Source organism: Pleurodeles waltl, chromosome 9, assembly GCF_031143425.1.
Source record: "Pleurodeles waltl isolate 20211129_DDA chromosome 9, aPleWal1.hap1.20221129, whole genome shotgun sequence".
NCBI lineage: Eukaryota > Metazoa > Chordata > Amphibia > Caudata > Salamandridae > Pleurodeles > Pleurodeles waltl.
The window spans coordinates 1,079,142,697-1,079,165,967 of NC_090448.1; the positions used below are offsets into that span (position 1 = coordinate 1,079,142,697).

The 23,271-nt window shown below is 43.3% G+C and overlaps 1 protein-coding gene across 2 annotated transcripts in view; it reads right to left on the reverse strand.

Annotated features, from left to right (window-relative positions):
• FANCM (FA complementation group M) overlaps positions 1-23,271 on the reverse strand; it is a 666,273-nt gene that overhangs the window by 120,367 nt on the left and 522,635 nt on the right. Inside the window, exon 15 of one of the 2 annotated variants that reach the window (XM_069208717.1) lies at positions 9,308-11,522. In XM_069208717.1, the coding sequence (XP_069064818.1) occupies positions 9,308-11,522 (2,215 nt within the window). Of the gene's footprint in view, positions 1-9,307; positions 11,523-23,031; positions 23,131-23,271 lie in introns of those variants that run through there. The other variant, XM_069208718.1, reaches the window with a different exon arrangement.

Consider the following 23,271-nt stretch of genomic DNA (forward strand, 5'->3'; position numbering starts at 1 on the left):
TTAGCTGGGATGCCCTGGGGTGCTGTAGCAAAAGGCATGAGCCTTTGAGACTCACTGCCAGGTGTTCCAGTCCCTGGAGGGAGAGGTGAGAAGCACCTCCACCCAGTACAGGCTTTGTTCCTGCCCACAGAGTGACAAAGGCACTCACCCCATGTGGCCAGAAACTCGTCTGGTTGTGGCAGGCTGGCAGAAACTGGTCAGCCTAGCACAGGAGTCAGACTAGTATTCAGGGGGCATCTCTAAGATGCCCTCTGGGTGTATTTAACAATAAATCCCACACTGGCATCAGTGTGCATTAACTGTACTGAGACGTTTGATACCAAACTTTCCAGATTTCAGTGAAGCCATTATGGAACTGTGGAGTTCGTAATTGACAGACTCCCAGACCATATACTCTTTATGGCTACCCTGCACTTACAATGTCTAAGGTTTTGCTCAGACACTGTAGGGGCATAGTGCTCATGCCCCTATGCCTTCACCTGTGGTATAGTGCACCCTGCCTTAGGGCTGTAAGGCCTGCTAGAGGGGTGACTTACCTATGCCACAGGCAGTGGGTTGTGGGCATGGCACTCTGAGGGGAGTGCCATGTCGTCCTAGTCATTTTCTCCCCACCAGCACACACAGGTTGTGAGGCAGTGTGCATGTGCTGAGTGAGGGGTCCCCAGGGTGGCATAATACATGCTGCAGCCCTTAGAGACCTTCCCTGGCCACCGGGCCCTTGGTACCAGGGGTACCATTTACAAGGGACTTATCTGTGTGCCAGCGCTGTGCCAATTGTGGGAACAAAGGTACAGTTTAGGGAAAGAATGGTGGTGCCTGGTTAGCAGGGTCCCAGCACACTTTCAATCATAACTGGCATCAACAAAAAGCAAAAAATCTGGGGGTAACCATGCCAAGGAAGGCAGTTCCTTACAACATTGGAATGTTACGAACTCTACTGAAGATAATCAAGTTGCTCAGAAATAATAAGGACTGGTATAGGCCTTCTGCTCCAACATTAAAAGGTTTGCCTTTCTGTTTCTTCCTTTTTAATTTAGATCATTCTACCATCAGTGGATGGAATTTTACAATAGCTTTACAACCCTTCTGCCTTGGGCTATACCAGTTATTAAAGGCTCACTCCCTCGTTATAGTCTTCGTCTGCAGCACTGGCATATATGTTGGGTTCAGGGCATTTAACTACCAATAGAGCCCTCTGCAGCGGGCTATACTGAATGTCAGAGTAAATGTGTGCTCTCTGCTGGAACAAATCTCAAGAGCTGTCTTCGGAAACTAAAATAAGAAAGAGAGCCATAGCGCAATCAGAACGAGGTATGTTCAGAACCCTAGCATAACCAGAACTCTAATATAATCAGAACTTTGACTAAATAAGGGTGGTACCAAATTCAAAACCCTACTGTCATCACTGGCCTAAACAATACCACTATTAAACAGAGCAGGGATAAGGTATGAACACAACCCATTCATGTTCAGTGTCTGATAAACAGGAATAAAGAGGACTTTGATTAGGAAAAATAACTCCAAAATGTATTACACATGGAAGAAAACAACTAGGTTTCTTTAGGATTTATTCACCAGGACAAGCAGATTCTTTTGCAAATTGTCCACACTTTTTTTGTTGCAATCATGCAGCGGACCCTCCTCTCATGGTGAAGTGTTAAGTGGATGTCTTCAATGTGCCCATGCATGTAGGTCTGTCAGCAAAGGAGTCTGAATGATGATCAAACCAGAAGCATTCTGTTCTCTTAATTGAATTAATAAAAAAACTACTCCCTATCAGTTTTAGAGCTGCTGGAATCAAAGACTGGCATCAACATGTTTTAGGTGTGCCTCTTCTCAACAGCCTGACCACTCCAACTTCCAATTTTAAAAATTCACTCTGAGTTTAAACACAAACTACCTTAGGCAGGTGTGACGGGTCGGGAATTATGGCAGGGCCTTAAAATTCTGTCCTGGCTCTGCCAATCAAAATAAGGCTGCGCTAATGAGAACTTAAAGCCCTGATGAAGGAATACAATTTTATTAATAGCCAACCAAATCATTAGACTTGTGGTCTGAAATTTGATCCATATTATTATGGAGGGTATGTGGAGATAAAGGAATGAGTAAATACTTTAAAAAAAACTTCTGTCTACCATTGTAGGGAGCCTCTTTCTAACAAAAAGGGAGCTCAGCTCCTGGCACTACAATTGTGCCAGGATTTCGACCTTGCAAGGTATTGTTGACAGAGAAAGACTTAAAACCCTGGTGCAGAAGCACTGTGTTGTTCCAGTCTGAGATCTGTAAACTCCTCAGTTTAGAACTATGACCTGTGTGTCCAGCATAAGGCTGACCACAAAACGATCACATAACGTCTTGGAAGGCAGTGACTCCCACCTTTCAAGTCAAAGCACAATTTTAGGGTTTGTGGCTATGGTGTCCAAACCAGTGCAATGCATACCTCAAAACAGGTATTTCTTACCTTTATTTAAAACAAATTCAGACTGCTCGGAGGTCAGTTAATCTTAGATTGGCGAATGGAGCGCACAGTTTATCTCTTAGTTTTTTAACTCGCTGTTTACCAGGCTGGGCATTAGGATACATCAGAAGTCTTGTTATTACCGGCCCTACATCCCTGGAAGGGTTTTGAGGTCGGCGAATACACATCTAATGACAGTACCACAAAATCTCAGAATAAGATTGGGGGGTGGTTGGGGTTTTGGGTAGTTGCATTAGTTTGTGTATCTTGCCCTCAAGCTATGTAACTTCTTGTCGATCAGAATGCTCCAAACTGACCTAGAATCCACTTTTAGAAAATCTTCGAAACCTGGCTGTTTGTAAACTAGCTGTTCCTTTTGGATCTTGTATGTAGATACCGTGCTGGATGTGCTGGTTGCTCTGAGCGGTGGGACGCCTTTGGGTAGCCATACACTCTACAAATCCCTTAGAATAGAATAGGATTAGGGGTGGCCAAACCAAGAGGCTAAACCAGGCATGGGAGCAGTACCTTACATGCTATGTGTCTGAGCAGGAGGGTGGTGTTCTTGGGCAGAATTTTTAAGTGCTTGTCTACAACCTTAGGCTGGGAAGTTTCCCTTCTGTTACAACCAAATTTGCCACTTTTATCAGTATGTTTTTAAGAGAAACACACAATAGGCCTAATAAATAGGTGTGTGTGTATATATAATGATAAATAAATCATTGCGTGTTAATAGCATTAACTACTGCAATTCTGCCATTGCTAAGTGCTGTAAAAACAGATGTTATCATTAGTCAATTTACTGGTGCAGAACTTAGTGACCCCTGGAAGGATACAAGGCTGTGTCTGCCTTGCCAGGATCTGAACTTATGACCTCCCGCACACCATATTTTATCGCAACGAGCATTTAGCTCAAACAGCTATACAGTGAGACTGTCATATAAAAGACCTATATAGATAGATGGTGTACTTTAGCCCGCAATGATATGCCTAGTGATAAAGTTTAAATCTGCATAGAGGATGTGCTCTTTCAATGTTTCATCAGATACAAGTCTGGCTTTACAGGTCTTTTTGAAATGGAATCGTTTGTAGACACTTGCAATAAAATGTCCCCTCTAAGTTCCATGAAGAGCCACCCAGTGTACCTCTTTTCTCCTGGGGTGGATGGTATTAATTGACTCATTGTTGAAATGGGTGTCGACCTACTAGCCTAGGGGAAAGAAGAAGAGATAAAACACCCAGCAGCTGGGAAGAAATGTCTGATTGCTGTTTAGTGTAATGAGGACCGAATCTGTTTATTTTCGGGGGGGGGGGGAGAAGAGAGGGGGGATGATGTGCTTGTGCTGGGCAGGGCGAGGTCTTCATAGCCCTCAAGACACAAGCTACCTTTGTTATGTCATAGCGGAGAGCGATTTACATTTTGACTGCGTTCATAGGTACGCATTTTGGGCGTCAATGTCATGGCCCAGAGTAGAGTTAACTCAATTCCACCTATTTAAATGGCTCTCGTTGGGCAGGCCTTCAGAAGGCAATGTAGGAGAAGGTGGCAACAACCTTCTCCTCAGGGAAGAGGGCAGGCTGAAGGAGTAGTCCAGCTGCTCTTTTCCACGTAAACCCCAGACTGTGTAAGGCACTTGTTTTTCTTAAACACTGCAGCTACATTTTATTAGTTTGGGAAAAAAAATAGAGGCTACAGAGGTGAGTTCAGACTTGCTTATTTCTAGCCGCAGTAAATTCACTGCAAACATTTTGCTACTATTTTCTGCAGAGTTGTCTTTTTCTTTCTTAACTTAAATCATTGTTTGTATTTGAAGGCACTAAACCCGGCCCTTGTTTTAATGAACCTAAAAATATGTGCTTCTTGTCTATGTACTTAGAATGTGGTAGCAAAATGGAAGCCATCAACAATATATACAACACATGTTCTTGCAATGAGAACCTCCCCAACAAACACCCACATCTTTCAGTTCAGGCTCGCTCATACATAGGTCTACGTTTCGGCCCCACCACTTTTAAAATCCACCATCCGCCACTACTTTTCTCTTCTCAAGCCTGAACTGAGGACCTTGCATGCAAACAACCACCTATTGACTGAGTGCTTTATGCCACTGTAGACTTGTTATTTTACCCTGAAGGTGGATTATGCATTGTGGTAACCTTGTCTCACATCAGGAATCTTCTTTCTCCTCTATTTGAGCGGGATGAAGTAACAATAACCAACACGGAATGCGCTGGGATTGTACAGTGTATTTCATGGCCCCAGCAGAAGTTTGTAACAAGTAGTTCCACTGTTTGCTGGCAATAACGCATGGGGAGCACACTTTAACTTTTACTCTCTGCAAGCCTCTATGATGGCACAATTTAAATGGGCAGCTTAATACATACCAATTTCACCATGGTTTTCTACACTTGTGGGGCGGATGATATCAGGAACACATGTTCAAATAGGAGCACTAAGGCCTTCAGAGTGGAGCCAAGACGGGGAGTCCGAAGAGGAGCTTCCATTCGAAATCCCTGTGAGCTCCCTGAACACTCATTTTTTAAAATTCTATTTTCAATTGTGCAACATGGAAAATCTGATGATCCATGCAGCAAAGCGATACTAAACAGTAAATACGTCAGATCGTATTGCTCTCTCCCTCCAAGAAATGGACTATTCTGATGTAAAAATATGAACCATTCAATTAAAGCACATGGGATAGTGAATTAGTCTTGATGCTTAAGCAATAGGTGTGGTAGTGAAAACAACACAGGATTCTTCCCCAAAAAAAATCTGATTACTAGGGGTGGTGAGTATAATTTCGTGACAAACTGAAAACTGCAAATTTCAACCATGCCAGCTGTATAAAGAAAAAATTATTTTCTGTTTAATATTTGTGTTTCGCAGGATGAATTGTTTTCAGTTTCTCTTGAAAGATCAAGCTTTAATTAAATAAGGAATTGAAAATCAATTGTGAATAAACGTACTGCTTTTTAATTTACAATTCTAATTATTTAAAATCCTTAAGAACACATTTTACAGTGTTTAATAATGTTGAAGTGATTTGTCAAAAAGTTTCAAGTACACGAATATGATTGAATAAGTAGGAGTGTTTGTTCAGAAGTTGGTTAAGTTGTCAAGGAGTTTAGAAATATGGATTGTTTGTTACACATTTCGTAAAATTCTTTGCAACGTGTCAGCAAACAGCTTTTTTTAATCTTAATAATGGTATGGATGAGTGACTAACTGTTAAAGCTTGTGGCATTATAGGTGGGATATACAAGTAGTATATTTGTTTATCTGAAGTGGGGTTGGAATTTTTTTTCCAGTTTTCCCCAAGCGCAGCATATCCTTTGCTGACTACTGGAAATACGCAGTGATCTTCTTCTATTTTTACTCAAAACCACTATAGTCTAGTGCATCTGCAGCAATTATCCTCCCGGGCAGTGTTTTATTTATCTACAAGGGCCACCTTATTCTCCAAGCTATGTCTTCGCTAGTTTCAAGACTGAAAGAAACTAAATACACTACAGGGAGTGCAGAATTATTAGGCAAATGAGTATTTTGACCACATCATCCTCTTTATGCATGTTGTCTTACTCCAAGCTGTATAGGCTCGAAAGCCTACTACAAATTAAGCATATTAGGTGATGTGCATCTCTGTAATGAGAAGGGGTGTGGTCTAATGACATCAACACCCTATATCAGGTGTGCATAATTATTAGGCAACTTCCTTTCCTTTGGCAAAATGGGTCAAAAGAAGGACTTGACAGGCTCAGAAAAGTCAAAAATAGTGAGATATCTTGCAGAGGGATGCAGCACTCTTAAAATTGCAAAGCTTCTGAAGCGTGATCATCGAACAATCAATCGTTTCATTCAAAATAGTCAACAGGGTCGCAAGAAGCGTGTGGAAAAACCAAGGTGCAAAATAACTGCCCATGAACTGAGAAAAGTCAAGCGTGCAGCTGCCACAATGCCACTTGCCACCAGTTTGGCCATATTTCAGAGCTGCAACATCACTGGAGTGCCCAAAAGCACAAGGTGTGCAATACTCAGAGACATGGCCAAGGTAAGAAAGGCTGAAAGACGACCACCACTGAACAAGACACACAAGCTGAAACGTCAAGACTGGGCCAAGAAATATCTCAAGACTGATTTTTCTAAGGTTTTATGGACTGATGAAATGAGAGTGAGTCTTGATGGGCCAGATGGATGGGCCCGTGGCTGGATTGGTAAAGGGCAGAGAGCTCCAGTCCGACTCAGACGCCAGCAAGGTGGAGGTGGAGTACTGGTTTGGGCTGGTATCATCAAAGATGAGCTTGTGGGGCCTTTTCGGGTTGAGGATGGAGTCAAGCTCAACTCCCAGTCCTACTGCCAGTTCCTGGAAGACACCTTCTTCAAGCAGTGGTACAGGAAGAAGTCTGCATCCTTCAAGAAAAACATGATTTTCATGCAGGACAATGCTCCATCACACGCGTCCAAGTACTCCACAGCGTGGCTGGCAAGAAAGGGTATAAAAGAAGGAAATCTAATGACATGGCCTCCTTGTTCACCTGATCTGAACCCCATTGAGAACCTGTGGTCCATCATCAAATGTGAGATTTACAAGGAGGGAAAACAGTACACCTCTCTGAACAGTGTCTGGGAGGCTGTGGTTGCTGCTGCACGCAATGTTGATGGTGAACAGATCAAAACACTGACAGAATCCATGGATGGCAGGCTTTTGAGTGTCCTTGCAAAGAAAGGTGGCTATATTGGTCACTGATTTGTTTTTGTTTTGTTTTTGAATGTCAGAAATGTATATTTGTGAATGTTGAGATGTTATATTGGTTTCACTGGTAATGATAAATAATTGAAATGGGTATATATATTTTTTTGTTAAGTTGCCTAATAATTATGCACAGTGATAGTCACCTGCACACACAGATATCCCCCTAACATAGCTAAAACTAAAAACAAACTAAAAACTACTTCCAAAAATATTCAGTTTTGATATTAATGAGTTTTTTGGGTTCATTGAGAACATGGTTGTTGTTCAATAATAAAATTAATCCTCAAAAATACAACTTGCCTAATAATTCTGCACTCCCTGTATTGGCATTAGTAAGATAAATAGCTACACTAAATGCAGAAAAAACTTTCCATAGGAAAACATTACCCTTCGCGACAGCAACAACTGTTCTCCGCCACAGCTAAAACTACTGACCTGACATACATCAAACATGGCATGAACATACAGAACGTCATTCAGAAAGTGTGCTTTTTAAGGTGTGGTGTAAAACCGTTAAGCAGTTTCTGAGCTATTTACTCGTGAAACATTTGTTCAAAGGACCTGGAAGGTTTAAAATTTAGAGAGATCTTCAGCACGAAACTCACTAGTTTGATCAATTACATTTGAATTTTCACGGCAGGTGAGGGCGTACCCTATATGCAAATACCGATAAGCATGTGTGCAGGTGCACTGTGTTCAATCTCCACTACACATGGGAAACTCGGTACGAGGCAAGGACTTAAATTCAACAGCGAAGACGAACAGGGGGAGGCTGGTCTGGGCCTGGCCCATGCATCTAAGCCCTGCTGCACAAGGTCAAAGGCCCTGTATGCATGGAAAATGGATGCATGGGTGATCGCCTGCAAGCAACTGCTAATGTTATTTAAAAAAACAAAAGAAAAGAAAGCTCATCATTAAAACAAAATGACGCTTTGGTTCCAAAGCAAAACATGACATTTAGTAATAAGGACCCGCCACAACTACTGTAGTTGCCCTACACTCCCCCTTGACCTACATTATGGATAGAAAATGTGCCCATTTCGTGTTCAGTCTCGGAAACAGTGCAAGATATTCACAAAGGCTGTTGTCTCAGATGATCATGTATTAGGAAAGGCGGGTATCAGCCCAAATTGAAACAATGTTGTACTGCATTGCTTGCCAACACCACCATTTTCACGCAGGTATCTCTAGACTGTGCTGTGTGAGGACAGGAGCTCTCAAGCTGTGCCTTCAGAAAGTTTGACTTTTGATGTCACTGTGGAGCCACTTTTTGATGTCCTAGCCGTGCTCACCGGCGAGGTCACTGAGCAGGTCATATGTGATCTCAAAAGCAGTGTATATATAGCAGGAGCGCGAGATTCATGCAATGAACCATAACTTGCGACTTTCAGGAGATTTGAGCTTTTGTTTTGGAGCCATCGCTTTAACTGTGTTTTCAGTGATGTGTTTTGCAGTGCGTTAAATAATATGTATTAAATTAACCATAATTTTTTAACTGTGTTTTACAGGGGGATGTACTTGCATATACCCAGATGCACAAAGACAGTGAATAATATAATCAGTCAGAGGTAAAGCGTTGAATGTCATGAAGTCCCTCGGCTACCCCAAAATTGTAAGAAATAGCATGTTCTCTGCACATCTGCATATGTGGTTTATGCTAGGCTGTTTTGTCATCCGTAAGAATTGTCAACGAATGAGTTTAAGCAGAACCAGGAAACAAAACATTAAATATGTGCATTGAGATAAAATGATACTGATTATTAACATAATTATTTTCTTCTGTCAAATTATTATAACATTCATTCTGTGAGACAATAAGCAGTGTTTTCTCTTGTCAGACACATTGTACTATGGTGGTAAAATATGATTTGACCTTTGTACTGCAGTAATAAATCTCTGATTATGTTTTCATTAGTACACCTGATCCAAATAGTCTTTTTATGTATTGTTGCATATGTATTTTCACTGGCACAGCGTAAATATATATTTTAGATATAATAATACATTTATACTGTGCCAGTACAATACATGTGGTCTCATGAGGGTTTATAAAACACAATACATGTTGTGCTGCAGTAACTGCTGAATAATACCTTACCGTCGTTTGGAACACTTGGGGATGTGGAGGATATTTTCTTTTCACTGCTAGAAGCCATTGCTGGAAAGCTGATGCTTCCAAATTCAAAAGTTAGCAATTTCTTTTTCACAGCGTCAGCATTTTCTCTTCTTGTTTTAAAAAAAGGAGTCAGTGGTGTCTGTGCTTCTAGGTCTGAAGCCAAACGCCTGGAGGTTCTTCCGCGGACTTCAGTACTGCTCCGCTTCTCCCCTAGTGGTGTGAAAATTGATTTACAAAGAGAAAAATTAACAGGCGAGGCATATTCGTCTTCCCTGGTGGAATTAAACGCTGAACCTTGATTGGACTTTGACAGTTGTATGTTGCAGCTCGATGACACAGGCGTGGAGCGCTTATCCCCAGCCAGGCTCAGTTTGGCGTAGCTTGGGAGAGGAGTAACACTGCAACTGTCTATGTGATTTTCATCTCGCACAGAGATATCCTGTAGAGGACTGTAGGATATGGCCTCTTCTTTCTCAATGGCACTCTGGTTCAGAACATCCAGGTTTACTGATGCATCTTCGACATCAGACTCGTCAATGGAAAAACCAAGTTCAAAATTAACAGAAAACAATTCGTCCGAACAGTCAAACACGTCATTGTTGCTTACCGATCCCTCCAGTTCAGCAGGCATGCAGGTGCGAACTGGAAGTCGCAGATGAGACGCACTGAGTTCTCCCTCGCACTGAGTATGCATTGTGGAGATATCTGTAGGATGGATCTTTTCCTCAGACAAACCAGGGACAGGTCCTGACCTGCTAGTATCAGTTTTACAAGGGCTTTTATCATCAGTTAATGAAAATGGCTCTTCTTCAAATAAATCTAGACTATCCTCGGTGCCAAGCTCTGCCTTATGCTCATCACCTGCAAAGCTAGAGTTGTGCTCATCAGCCGCACTTTTCATGACATGCGCTTCATCCACGAAGTCTGTGATATCCTCATCGTTAACACATGCTGTGATATGTTTACTGACCACGAGGTTTGTCATATGTTCACTGACCTTAACACACTTATTTTCAAGCAGAGCAGTATCAGAGCAATGATTCAGCATTTCTTCATGTGTATTATCATCGTCACTGTCATTATCAAAAATGTCATGCCAGTCTTTGTTGGAATATTTGCTACCAGCAGCACTCTCCATTTGTGATGACTTTGAATTTTGTGTATGCACATCAGGTCCCGGCAAGTCAAATTCTGCCAACTTCAGATTTGATTTCACTGAAAAGTTTATAGACAATTCATTTTTCGCAGCAATGCATGCATCACTTGCAAGGTCTGTTGCAGGCTCGATCACTTCATTGTAATTGCTCAAACAAGATAGAAATAGAGTATTTTCTGGAGATTTCATTGCACTATCAGGTACCAGTGTGTTGTTCAGATGCTTATCCAGTTGAGCTTTATCAATCTGTAACATCATATCAAGCTGGGAGAGTTCTTCTAAAGGAGGGGGTGACCGCGATAAAAACCTCTCCACATTTGTAAGAATTGATTTGACAGTGGAGAGACTGTGAATGTTAAATTGATTTTTCTGAGTGCAGTAATCTAGTTCCTCTTCAGGTGGGTAAAACATGGTGTATGTAACGACTGCACTCTCATCAGTAAAACTATTGTAACCAGAGTCAGTATTAATTCTGGTACACCCGTCGGATGTCCTTTGGGGCAACAGTTCATCTGAAATACTTGGCATTTGTTTGCAAGGCTCCGCTCTAACGACGGTGTTCTGTTGTGTAGGAATGGGATGATCCTCTAAGGAAAACTCATTGAACACTTCCACATCCATCCCTTGCGTTAAGTTGTCTACTTCTTCAAGAGATGCACCTTGATTGGAAGAAGAGATACTTATTTTACCAGGTGTGGGCTTTCTGTCCCCTAAACCAGAATTTCCCTCATTTTCAGTCAAGGCTTTGCCAAAAGAATGATCCGTTTCCATTTTATTATCCGGGTTGAGAGATGTGGATTTTTTGGTGTACTTGAAATTAGACTCCCTAAAAAGAGAGGCACTTTCCTCATCAGACTCAACAAATGAAGGTAAATGTTTTCCTTTTGCGGAACTTCCTTCTTTATCCTTTTTAAAATCGAAAATCTTTTCGGTGGATTGCTTTTCTTTTCTGCCTGCGGGCACGCTTCCCGGCTTTTTTGGCATAACAACATCATCGTTGTGCAAGTAAGGCATCATTTCCAGTTCATAGCTGCAACCATCCTGAGGGCAAAGCAAACAAAAAAAGAGATTACTATTTCAGCGCACACTGGACATTTGCATTGCATTTTGAAGTGTCTTAGCTCAATTTGGCAAAGACAGACATAGTACCAGACACACCTTTGCAGCAGGTTCAAGGTACTCCAAGTGCTGCAGATTGGCAATGCCAACTCAAGTGTTGAAAAAGGAGACCATACATGGTGGTTTCTCGAAGCATCATATCAGTTAATGTTTTTGAAGTATTTGTGATCTGTTATTGATTTCAATTCAGTGGATCTGCCAGTAAGATCGATACAAAAAACGTGGCAGGTTCAGAGCAGGAAGACGTACGCCGTCTTTTTGTAATTTTATTCTATTGGGCTTCAAAGTGAAGTTAGGTTTCTGGCAACCAGAACATTCTGGAAGAGTTTCAGGCAGAATGAGTGCAGGACGAGAACCGTAAGGTTCCTGACTGCGATTATCTGAGAACTATAATTGCTTCGGTTCCTTCTAAGTAGTTTTCTTCAGTTTTTTGCGGTGCCATAAAGCTGTATTGGTTATATCTGAATGCAACTGTATCAGGATGTAAAGTTTGTTGCAATATTGACATCTACTACAAGCCAGTGCATCTCTCCCAACCCCATTCAGGGGTGCACTGCGGCCCAGCAATGTATGGTCATATAACCAGTGATTTAGGGAGGGATTCTGTAGAACTTAAAACTTCTAGAAAAGCAAAGTAAGGGATGCAGACGCAGGGCATACTCGGGTCGATAAAGTGAAGAGCATAAGGAAATGAATTCCTACAAGTAGTCACTAATTCATCAGAAAAAAAAACCTCAGATACAGTAAAATACTCTTCGTGAAGCATCAAATGCAAAAATCTTAACCTAAAATCCAGGGGGTTTGATTTAATATAGCTTCAGTGCCATCATGTGAGCATGTAACATCTATAAGCAAAAATGCCATTACAACTCGCAGAGGGCAATAGTCTCTTAATTCCAACCCTGCAAGAGGCTTCTAAAAGATCCAGTAGGAAACGTTGTCTTCCTGTTTAAAAAATAATAATTATACTGAGTGAACCCAGAGAGAAACCGACATGGTGCCTTTAGCTGCACCGTTTAAAGCCTGCATGTCTGTTGGAGGAACCAGAATATTCCAACTTTGAATTTTTATTCAACAGAATTTCCGATTTCAACCAATCTATAAATAAGTGGTCAAAAATTACTTGGGATTACCCATACTAGTCACAACACACTCTTATTGAAGCAGTGCTCAAAAGCGCTTGTTACAGTCGCGACGCTGTAAGACTTACCCTGTAGCTGTCTTTCCATTGATGTAAATAACTTAGGGATCCCAGTGGCAGTGACAAACTTGAGCATTTCCAATAGACACTATTTAGCTTGCTTTATTAGATTTTGCTTTTTGTATGTTTTGTTTGATTATGTTTCGCACATCGCGAGACACTAGTAAATGCATTCATTACACTGCGGCAGCATTTCAATCATGGGGTCGATGTAAAATAAGCCAATGAGAGAAGAGATGCTGCTGCATATTTACTGCTGAATTTGAGGCAATGTGATGGGATCGGGGTACCCCAGCACTAAGACTGGTCAAGGTCGGACTGGGATAGACAACAGACCGGGGCAAAAAACTAAAAAAGCAAATCAGATTGCTAAAAAAAAAAAAAATAAGTGGCACACATTTGTAAACTGGGGCAGTTTTGAACTTGAAAAGATACATTCTATATGTGTCTTTCAAGGTAAGACCACCTACTTGCGCTTGCTACAGGCAATGTTTGTGTCAATATCAAGGAAATCTACAGTTAAAGGCCGGCCCATCAGACCATAAAAAGGTCTGCAAACCTCTAAAAAACGAAATCAGCCGTGACAACTAACTGTAAGACCAGCCCTCGAGCAAAGCCCGAATACCATTTAGGCCAGTCCAACCCTGGGACTGGCGCAATGGTTACCAGTGAAACCTCTTCTAGACTGTTTATAGCAGGTCATTATAGGTATTTATATAGCGCTTCCTACCCCTGACAGCACATTGAAGTGATTTTCGGCACACCACTCTGGAACTCAAACATGGATTAGCAGGGAGAAATATGAGTTGTAATTCGGACTGGTAGACATGTGAGAGTGTTAATTGGATGAATATAATAGACAATGTATAGAGGAGGAAGGAGATTAGAAAGGATTATTTGGGAGATAGTAGTAAAAGAGGTTTAGGATGAGTCAGAGAGCTTGTTAGTTGGATCAGTAGTATGAAGGATGGATAGAGGAGGGAAAAGTTAGGAGTTGTTTGGGAGATCAAAGTAGTAAAGGAGGTTTGGGATGAATCAGAGTGGAGGTCAGTGGCATAACGAAACAGGAGGGGGGGCCCCCTTCAAAGTACATGGAGAGGTCACCCTCTGGACTCACTGAGGAGATCTCAGGGCAGGGGACTGTGCTGAGGGGGCTCCCTGGAGCTCGGGACTGTGGTGTCCCTTGTTACGCCTCTGTGGGAGGTAAAGCATATTATGGAAGAGGAATAGGATGTGAGAGAGTGGTGATTTGATGAGGTTTCAGATGATTAATTATTCTTTTTCCTCTGAAGATCCGTGACCACACATATGGTGTATACATACACAGACATTTAAACATGAAATGCATAGAGAAAAAAAAAAATCAGGAGATGTAACATTTGACTGCCTTATGCCCCATATGCACATGTATGGCCGTATCATAGCGGAAACATTGTTCAGATCTAAATTGGATTGCTCCTATCGTTCAGTCACCTGCACTTGCATCTGCTGCTCATGCCCCAGTGTACGTATGCTGCAGAGTAGACTGTGCCCTAAGGTAATAACTTGACCCCATGCCATGCAGTTTTCTCATCAATAATGTAATTGCAAATGCTACAGTGCAATTATCAATGATGACACAGAAGATGTCATACTGGGGTATTATGTGGGGTAATTACCACTGCATGGCGAGGGCACAAGTTGTAATTACCTTAGGATCTGAGTTATAGTTTCTTGAGATAAGTAGAACTATACCGGTTGAATTTATATGGTTTTGTGCATGTAAAATCTAAACCTAATTATAACATCCCTTTAATCTTTGTTTTTTGTGACTTTCTAAGGTTTGTTTGATTCTATTTCCTAACTATAATATCCCTGAAACCTTTTTTTTTTTTTTAGTGAATTTATATATTTTTTTGTTTTTAAATGTAAAGCAGTGCACAATGGGAATTGGCCAGAAGGCCTTCCCTGTGGACACCCCCTGTAGGCATCCAACCCCGCTCAATGCCAGGCCTTTGGCCGTTGAAGGCGGGGGTTGGCCACATGGCCTGGCCTTCGGCCATGCCCTGCAGCCAACCCCCTCCTTGGCACCAAACGGTGCGCGGCCAACCTACTGTAGAAGCAGAGCTTCTACTGGTGCATCTGCTATGTTTATATTTGTGACTGCTTCCCACTGAGGTTTAATTTCTGTGAAATGAGCATTGGTGCCAGAATGGATCCTCACTGGCTTATTTATCCAACCAGAGTCCACAATTTTGTGCAAAAAGTATACTCAACTGGAGTACTTTTTACTGGATAATTAATAAATGCTACCTTGTTTGGTAAATGTATAGTGCATGTTTTACGTTACCACTGTATAAAAGGACCACAAGGTAATGCCTCCAGTGACCATCGCTAGTATAATTTTGGGAATGTGACTGTTCCTTGAACGTCTTTTTGCTGAAATCTGTACTAACACGAATCCTCATATAGAGAACACAGCGATTCCACAAAGTATTAAATTTCCACCAAAGTTACTTTCTTTTAATATGAAGTAACTGTTTGTTTGGTGGAGATGTGCTCATATTCCTCTACATTATAAATGCTCGGGGTACCTTTTAGTAAGCTGTCCATCAAGCTTGAAAAATTAGGGAAGTCCGATGCATACCATTAAAGTATATGAGGTAGGGCCAAACAAGCAAAGCTTCGAGGTCATTTTCCGCATTTACGTACTGGTAGTAATTAAAGTGATGAAGGATCGACTCTGCTCTCACCAAGAAACAATAGGAAAGATCTAGCTCGTTACAATCAGCACAGAAGCTATTGTGCTCCAATAGAGCAAGGATACATTCACCTCCATCACATAGGTCAGAGTGTTTTTCAATGTGGAATTACAGAGAAAACACCTTTCCTTTGCCTTGGATAAGTAGAAGTTGGGAGGATAAATCCTTTACAGAAACTGAAATTCAACTGGGGCGCCGGCTATGTTTATATTTGTAAGTGCTTCCCATACATCTTTCATTTCTGTGAACTGAGCATCAGTGCCAGAAAGGATCCTCACCTACTTATTTATGCAATAAGAATCCACAGTTTTGAACAAAACTGTGGACTCTTATAGACCATCCGGGGGAGCCTCAAATGCTACTCTCTGCGTGAGGGAGCGATTGCTTCATCTGTTTTTCTGCCCGGAAAACAGATGAAGTCTACTCCCAGCAAGTAGGGGCAGTTTTCCTGCTCCCGCCTACTGGAAGCAGACTTACAGTTTGCTCTAGTTTGGCAGGAGCTGTCATAGCTCCCACCAAGCAACAACAAACTGCTATATCCCGATGGTGGGCACCTCAGTATATAGGGAGCTGGCCTTGAGGGGTTGTGGTTCCCAGGGCCATTAATGGCTCCAAGAGCGGGGCCCATGCAGCCCCCCTCCTTTCTTTACGTAGGGCTAGCCCTGGGGAGGTGGTGGACCCCAAGGCTGAAAATGGCCCAAGAGAGGTGCCATGCAGACCCCCGTAGGAAGCTGGCCTGGTGTATGTTAAGTACCTACGGTACTTACACCAGGTCCGGGTATCCCCTCTCAGTGAAGTGTAGGCAGTGTCTAGAAGCCAGGCTCTCGGAGGTAGCTGTGGACGTGCAGCCAAAGCGTATCTAGGAGACATGCAAATCTCATGCAATACCACCACAGTCACACAGTACTTACAAACAAGAAAGAAAAAACTTGGTTGCATTTTCTAAGAAAGTGGAATGCAAACACAGGGCCCCCACCTAGGTAAGTAAATCATGTAGAGGGGAGCTGGAAGTACTAAGAAACCACACAGGTAAGTAATGCTGTACACCCCTCAGTGACCAGGAATGTAGGAGTAAAACACTGGGTTATCCCCAAACCACCCCAAAGGATGAAAAGAAGAAAATGAAGACACCCAGACCAGCCTGCAAGGAACCAGCAGAGGAAAACCGAAGATGGAGACCTGTGGAGAGAGGAGACCAAGTCCAGAAGTGTCTGTGGAGTCCAGGGGGAATAAGAGATACAACCCACCTAGCAGTACCTTTTGGAGTTGATCGACGAAGAAGGAAGACAGGTCAGCGCTGCAGCACAGAAGCTGGAGAAGAGTTCCTGATGTGTACAAAAGGTGTCCCACACTGGAAGCTGGATTGCAGATGGATGTTGGTGAAGCATTTCCACCAACAAGTATTGGCAAACTTGCAGTTTGAGGAAAAGAGGTGCTGCCTGGGACCAGCAAGGTCCAGGAGGACCCTACCCAGGAGAAGGAGTCACAGGGGACCCTCTGAGTCACAGAAGGCCCACAGGAGCAGAGGCAGCACCCGCAGGTGTCCCACAGGACAGGGACACAGAAGTCAAAGAAGCAGCCCACGCAGCATCACAGAAGTTACTCCCACGTCACCGAAGGACCACGCAGAGGCCCAGGAGTTGAGGGAGTGCTGGGGGCAGGAGTTAGACGTCGCCTGAAGTTCCCTTTGGAGGTAAAGCAAATCGGCCTTGGCAGCTGCAAAGGACGCAGTGCATGGGGGTACTGTCTTGCGTGGAGTGGAAAGGACTTACCACCACCAAAGTACGACAGCTGGTAGAGAGGACCAAGGGAGACTCTCCGGACCACCACCCATGATGCAGGACCCACGCCACCCAGGATGAGGGGAAATCCACGCAGCCGGTCGCAGATGCAGCCTGGTACCTGTAGTTACAGGGGAGTGATACCTTCACCCCAAGGGAGATTCTTTCTTCTTCTTGTGCAGGCTAAAGATTTGCAGTCTTTGGAGGATGCACATGGGGAAATGTTGCAAATCTGGCAGGCAGGAATTCCGGATACAATGTTGCAGAAGAGTTTTTCTCATGGATCCCTAGCTTGTAGGTTCCCAGAGAGTCCTGTTGCGGTCCCTGAGGCCAGAAGTTGAAGCAGAGATTACGAGCAGTCCTGCTAGAGTCTTGCAAGCCAAATCTGAGGAGCCACCCCAGAGGATGACCCTATATAGCCCAAAGAGGGGGCTTGGTCACCTAACCAGGTAACTACCTATCAGAGGGTGCCTCTGACGTCACCTGCCTGGCCTGACCACTCAGATGCTCCCAGAGTTCCCTGCCAACCTTGGAATCAAGATGGCAGAACCCAGGGACCCTCTGGAGGAGCTCTGGGCACCACCCCTGTGGTGGTGATGGACAGGGTAGTGGCCACTCCCCTTTCCATTGTCCAGTTTTGTGTCAGAGCAGGGTCTTGGGGTCCCTGATCCGGTGTGGAATGGTTTATGCATAGAGGGCACCAAATGTGTCCTTCAAAGCCAACCAGTGGCTTGGGGAGGCTACCCCTCCTAAGCCAGTCACACCTATTTCCAAAGGGAGAGGGCTTTACTCCTCTCCCAAAGGAAATCCTTTGATCTGCCTTCATGGGCTTGATCAGATCAAGCAGCAGGAGGGCAGATACCTGTCTGAGCTGGGCTGCCGGGAAAAAACCTGTAAGACTGGAGTTACCATTATGTAGCTAGACATAGTTAGTGACCTATGACCAGTACATATATAAAATGGAATCCACACATTCACAAAGTCCAGTAAAATGGAGCTGGAGTTCGTGGGGGCACCTCTGCTAGTGCAGATGTTCCCTCACACACAGGTACCTGCACCCTGCCCTCTGGGCTGAGAGGGCCTACCATAGGGGTGACTTACAGTGACCTGGTGCAGTGACCTGTATTGAAACTGGGTGCGTGCACCCGGTTCACGCAGACTGCAATGGCAGGCCTGTAGAACCCTTTGCGTGGGGACCCTATGGGTGGCCGAATAACTGCTGCAGCCCATAGGGATCCCCTGGAAACCCAAAGGCCTGGGTACCTAGGTACCATATACTAGGGACTCAGATGGGTTGGCCAGTATGCCAATTGTGGGGATAAAAAGTGACCAGCAACCAAATTTAGAGGACAGAGCATAATCACTGGGGTCCTGGTTAGCAGGATCCCAGTCAAACACCATGACAAACAGGCCAAAAGTGGGGGTAACCAAGCTAGAAAGAGGCTACTTTTCAACACCCCCCACTTAAAATCTGGCCATGCCCTGGGGAGGTGGTGGTCCCCGGGGCCTAATATGGCCCAGGAGGGGGCTTCCCTCCACCTCTTATCAAACAGTTTTTGTAAAGCGCGGCTAGACACCCATGAGGGTCTCAAGGCACTAGGGAGGGGCCTCATCCGAAGAGCCATGTTCTTCCTGAAGATGGTGATCGACAGGCTTTGTCTGAGGTGCGGGGGGGGGGTGTAAAAGAGGAGGTTGTTCCAGCTCTTTGCTGCAATGTAGGTGAAAGATCGTCCTCTGGCGGTGGTTTTGCGGATGTGAAAATCCAGTTACCATAGCCCGGAAAGGTGGTGGTCCCTGGGGCAATTTGCTATTGAAGAGGGGGTTTTGTGCGCCGCCCCCACCCCTCTTATTACAAGGCCAAGCCCCAGGGAGGTGTGGGTCCTTGGGGCCTTAAAAGGCCTACGGATGGGGCCACATGGCCCGCCTCTTCTCTTAAATGCATATTGGCTTGGTGTTGGGAGGGGCACCTGCACATTCTCCTCCAATTATATTATGCCCCTGGGGCCTAGCTCACCCAATGGCTGGAATACAAACAAGCGCGGGAGCCCGCACTTGTTTTTATTTTTTTATTTTTATGCAGATTCACAGATCCTTCGTGCTTTTCGCAGTGGAAATAAATAAATAAAAAAAACACTTTTTGGCCCAGATGGGGTCCCTGGGTGACCACAGTACCGGGCCTAGAAGGTCAGGGTATTCTGAGCCTGCTCCCTTTCATTTTTATTTTTTGAGGGGGACTCGGCTAGGTCCAAGCTCCAAAATGGCTGCCAACACAGCTTGGTCGAAGTGTTGGCAGCCGATCAGATTTCAGCATGAGATCAGTTGGATCTGCTGAGGATCTGCGTCCCTAGATATACTTTTATATTTATTTTGGATTTAATATCTCCGAAATTAATTAACAGATTTATACCAAATTACAAAAAGGGCCCTTTTTGGACCAAGATCTAGCTTTCTGCCAAATTGTCTGTGATTCCATCCAGCTGTTCGGGCTGTAGATGTATCTATAAATCCCTATTAAAACTGCATGGGGAAAAAGTATTTTGGGACCCCACCTTTTTCTCAGCTCCCACTTCACGAAGTACCCCGAAAATTTTAAGACAGCAGCTGAAGTGAATGGCAAACTAGTTTTGAAAAATGTGAGCATTTTTCAAACAGTGCCAAAGTTATAGGCAAAACAAAAAACACTTACTATGGAAACCAGGTCCTAACTATAACTATCTACTGGCGACTGAAAGATAAGTAATATTTCTCAGATAGAGAGACGGATAGACAGATATATAGATAGATCCCTCTAAGGGCTTTCTGGAAAGCTCTCCTCGTCCACAGGTCTGGTGTTGTGCCAATCACAGTTTTCTTCTGCCCACTATATAACACAGGATTCCACAGCAGTTTTTATTCTAACGGGAAGACCTTTCTGTGGGGATGTGCTCCTTCTGAAACAGCAGAATATCAGCACCTATAGTGGTTAGCCAATGTCTGTTTTTTAAATATTGGTGAGGGCCCAGTAGCTCCCACAACGTTTCATAAAAGCTATAACTAAACAAAACAAAAGGCTGTCAACCAAGGCCGGAATGGCTTTGGCAGTGCTTATTGGTGATGTTATGAGTGGAAACATTGCTTTTCTCCACTTTATGTTCTTTTCTTTCCCCCAGAGACAGCCAAGGCAGTTCGTCCAATGTGCCTCCTTGGCTGAAGGCCCAAACAATGGGAGCACCTCTGCTCACACTGGCGCTATTAGTCGCACACATGCAGCTTGTTTCGGCTTCGTTACAAGACCCGCCGTATTGTTGAATTCAATGGTACCTGTAGGCGTGGGGAGCTCTGTCCTGCTGTCCCAATTAACCTTTCTTTGTGACCCTAACAGGTTCCAGTCTTGAAAATCACATACTGTTCACCAAAAAGAATGCAGTGAATCTTTACAAGGTCAGTACTCGGCAGCTTTGAATAGGATTATTTATAAAATGCGGAACACTGCCTACTTAGCCGCGCAGCCAGTGTTCTCTGGCAGCCCGCACCCTTTTTTCATAATAATTACTTTTTTGGTTATGCATCTGGTGTTTATGTGCCTTTTCTGGGCGCTACAGTACAATCTTGGAAGCAGAAGCCCGCTTTTGGAGTCTCCTTTTCCTCATCGGGGTTGCCACCTTAACACAATTAAGAGCAAACATTGCGGCATGGGAGTAGCCAGGTCTCGGCACACAACCACTAACACAAAGGCCGTCACAGTAACCTTCAACAAAATATGTATTTATCTCTGCTTTCCTAATTATATTTTGTTCGCAAAATTCAGTTTAGACCAAATAGACTGTTTTTTCAATAGCTAAAAATTTCGCTATCTCACAGGCCCTCAATTAGTCGTTCTGCAGTTCACTTAAACTATGCGATGTCATGAAATAATACGAACAATTTGGACATTGAAAACGGCCTACAGGTACACACCAGTATTCAAACTATGCCCGCACAATGAATGACACTGCATAATGTACATCATAGTGCCTGCGTTGTGTGTGGAAACAATTCAAGGTGATGAATGCCGGGAAACCCTTCACTGAAAGGGGGGCTCAAACGGGAGTTCAAATCTTCAGGGATATAGTTAGGTGCTGCTAGTCTGGCAGGAGTAAGACGCCGGTGCGTGAAATTTTCTGCTGTGTGTAAATCAGTTGGCGTGCACACTAGATATGGCAGTCAGTATATCGATGGTACTAAATATCTAGTACAAAATAGACACAAAAATATATAAAGTCCACATCTTCTACACCTAACTGCAAATACCTAGGCGGTAAATATATCTTCAAGGTACGTAGATGTGGAGTTAGGAATAATACATCTATACTGCCCTATGAGCACTTACCTTTAAATATTTTGGGCCAAGATATTCTGTCATCCACATTCTTGCATGTCCTTCTTCAGCAGTACAATCAATTCAGGTAGCTTAAGAAAATGCACTTCTACAGCTGTCCACCTGGAGTGATCTACAATGCAGACTTCTGCTCTATGTCCCAAAATACAATTTGCCTTTTAAGAAGCAAAACCTCAGAAGCAGCAACACTGATGCGTTAAGGTGCTTTTTACTATTAAGCATAAACTTTTCCCCCTCAATCTCCACATGTGAACAGCACGTATTAGAAACCAAAATCCAGCGGCTTAACCTCCCCTGGAAGTTTGATTATTCATTTAAAATTATTTATTGATGATCCAGGGTAGCAAACAGACAAAAACAAAGGAAATGGATGATGTATGGTATGGAATGCTTCCACAGCACTTAGAAGGTTCAGCATGGTTGACATGCTGCAGTATTTAATTATGAAAACAATCAGTGCCGGTGCCCAAGGCTGTGTTTAGAAGCCTACAATCTGTCCTATTAACTATTATCACCCCCAATATTCTAGAATCTACCTAATGTATCTAATCAACCTGCAGACACTCCTTGCCCCATTATCTTACTTTTGCAGGTTCCTTCTTTCCCCTTTGTGTATTTTCCCCTCTTTCTTGCTCTTGATAAATTTCTCATGATGAAAAATAAGTGTTGGTCCCCCAAAATGAGAGTTGATGGGTCCCACCGGCAATCTCCAGCTCAAATTAATCACGGACATACTAATTCACTGGATTGCTTGGTAACAGGAAGAGTATCTCAGGCACAACCTTTAATGAAGGCACATCCACTCTGATATTCAAACATAAATGTTCATTCCTGCCAAGCTGGTGGCCCAAACATTGACACACCTTATTTTAATGTGTGCACAACATGGGAAAATAGTGAAGGACCTAGCAGATGCAAAGAAGGTTGAAGCTCTGCAAGTTCTTGCAACTGATGAGAGCATTTATTTCACAGTTTGCCACATCGCTATGGGTGGCTGATGAGTCTTGGTCTGAGATGAACTATTTATACGCTGAATAGGCTGGAGAAGCTGAGTTTATCCAAATAGAAAGATATGTGGCTAATGCGTTTTTAAAATGAAGGGGTGCCCACTAAATATTCTGACTTTTTATTCTTCCAAATGACCACACTTTGAGAGATCAGCCAGTGTTATGGGTTGAATAGACCCTTTATCTGAAAAATGACAAATAGTAGTGGCCCAAATGAAGAGAACCTATTTTGTAACGCTTTTCTAAATATTAGATAACCCAATTGAAGGCATTTTTCAGAAGCCAATGTGAATGACTCCTAGATCTAGATACATTTCGTAGGTGTATTGCCCTAAGGTTGGGAAGAAACAAGTTACTTATCTGTACACTGTGGTTCTCCAGTATTGATACCTTTTATAGATTCACATGCTTGAATCTTCCCTGGCGACATGGTGGGAGTCCCACTGTAACAGTAATAAAAACACTGCTAAACAAGTAGCTTTAAACTCAACTGAAAAAACAATAGTAGTTAGTAGTCAATTCACAATGATTTAATACACCCAAACTTCAGCCAATCAGACCCTGAAGCACTCATCCCTTGCAGA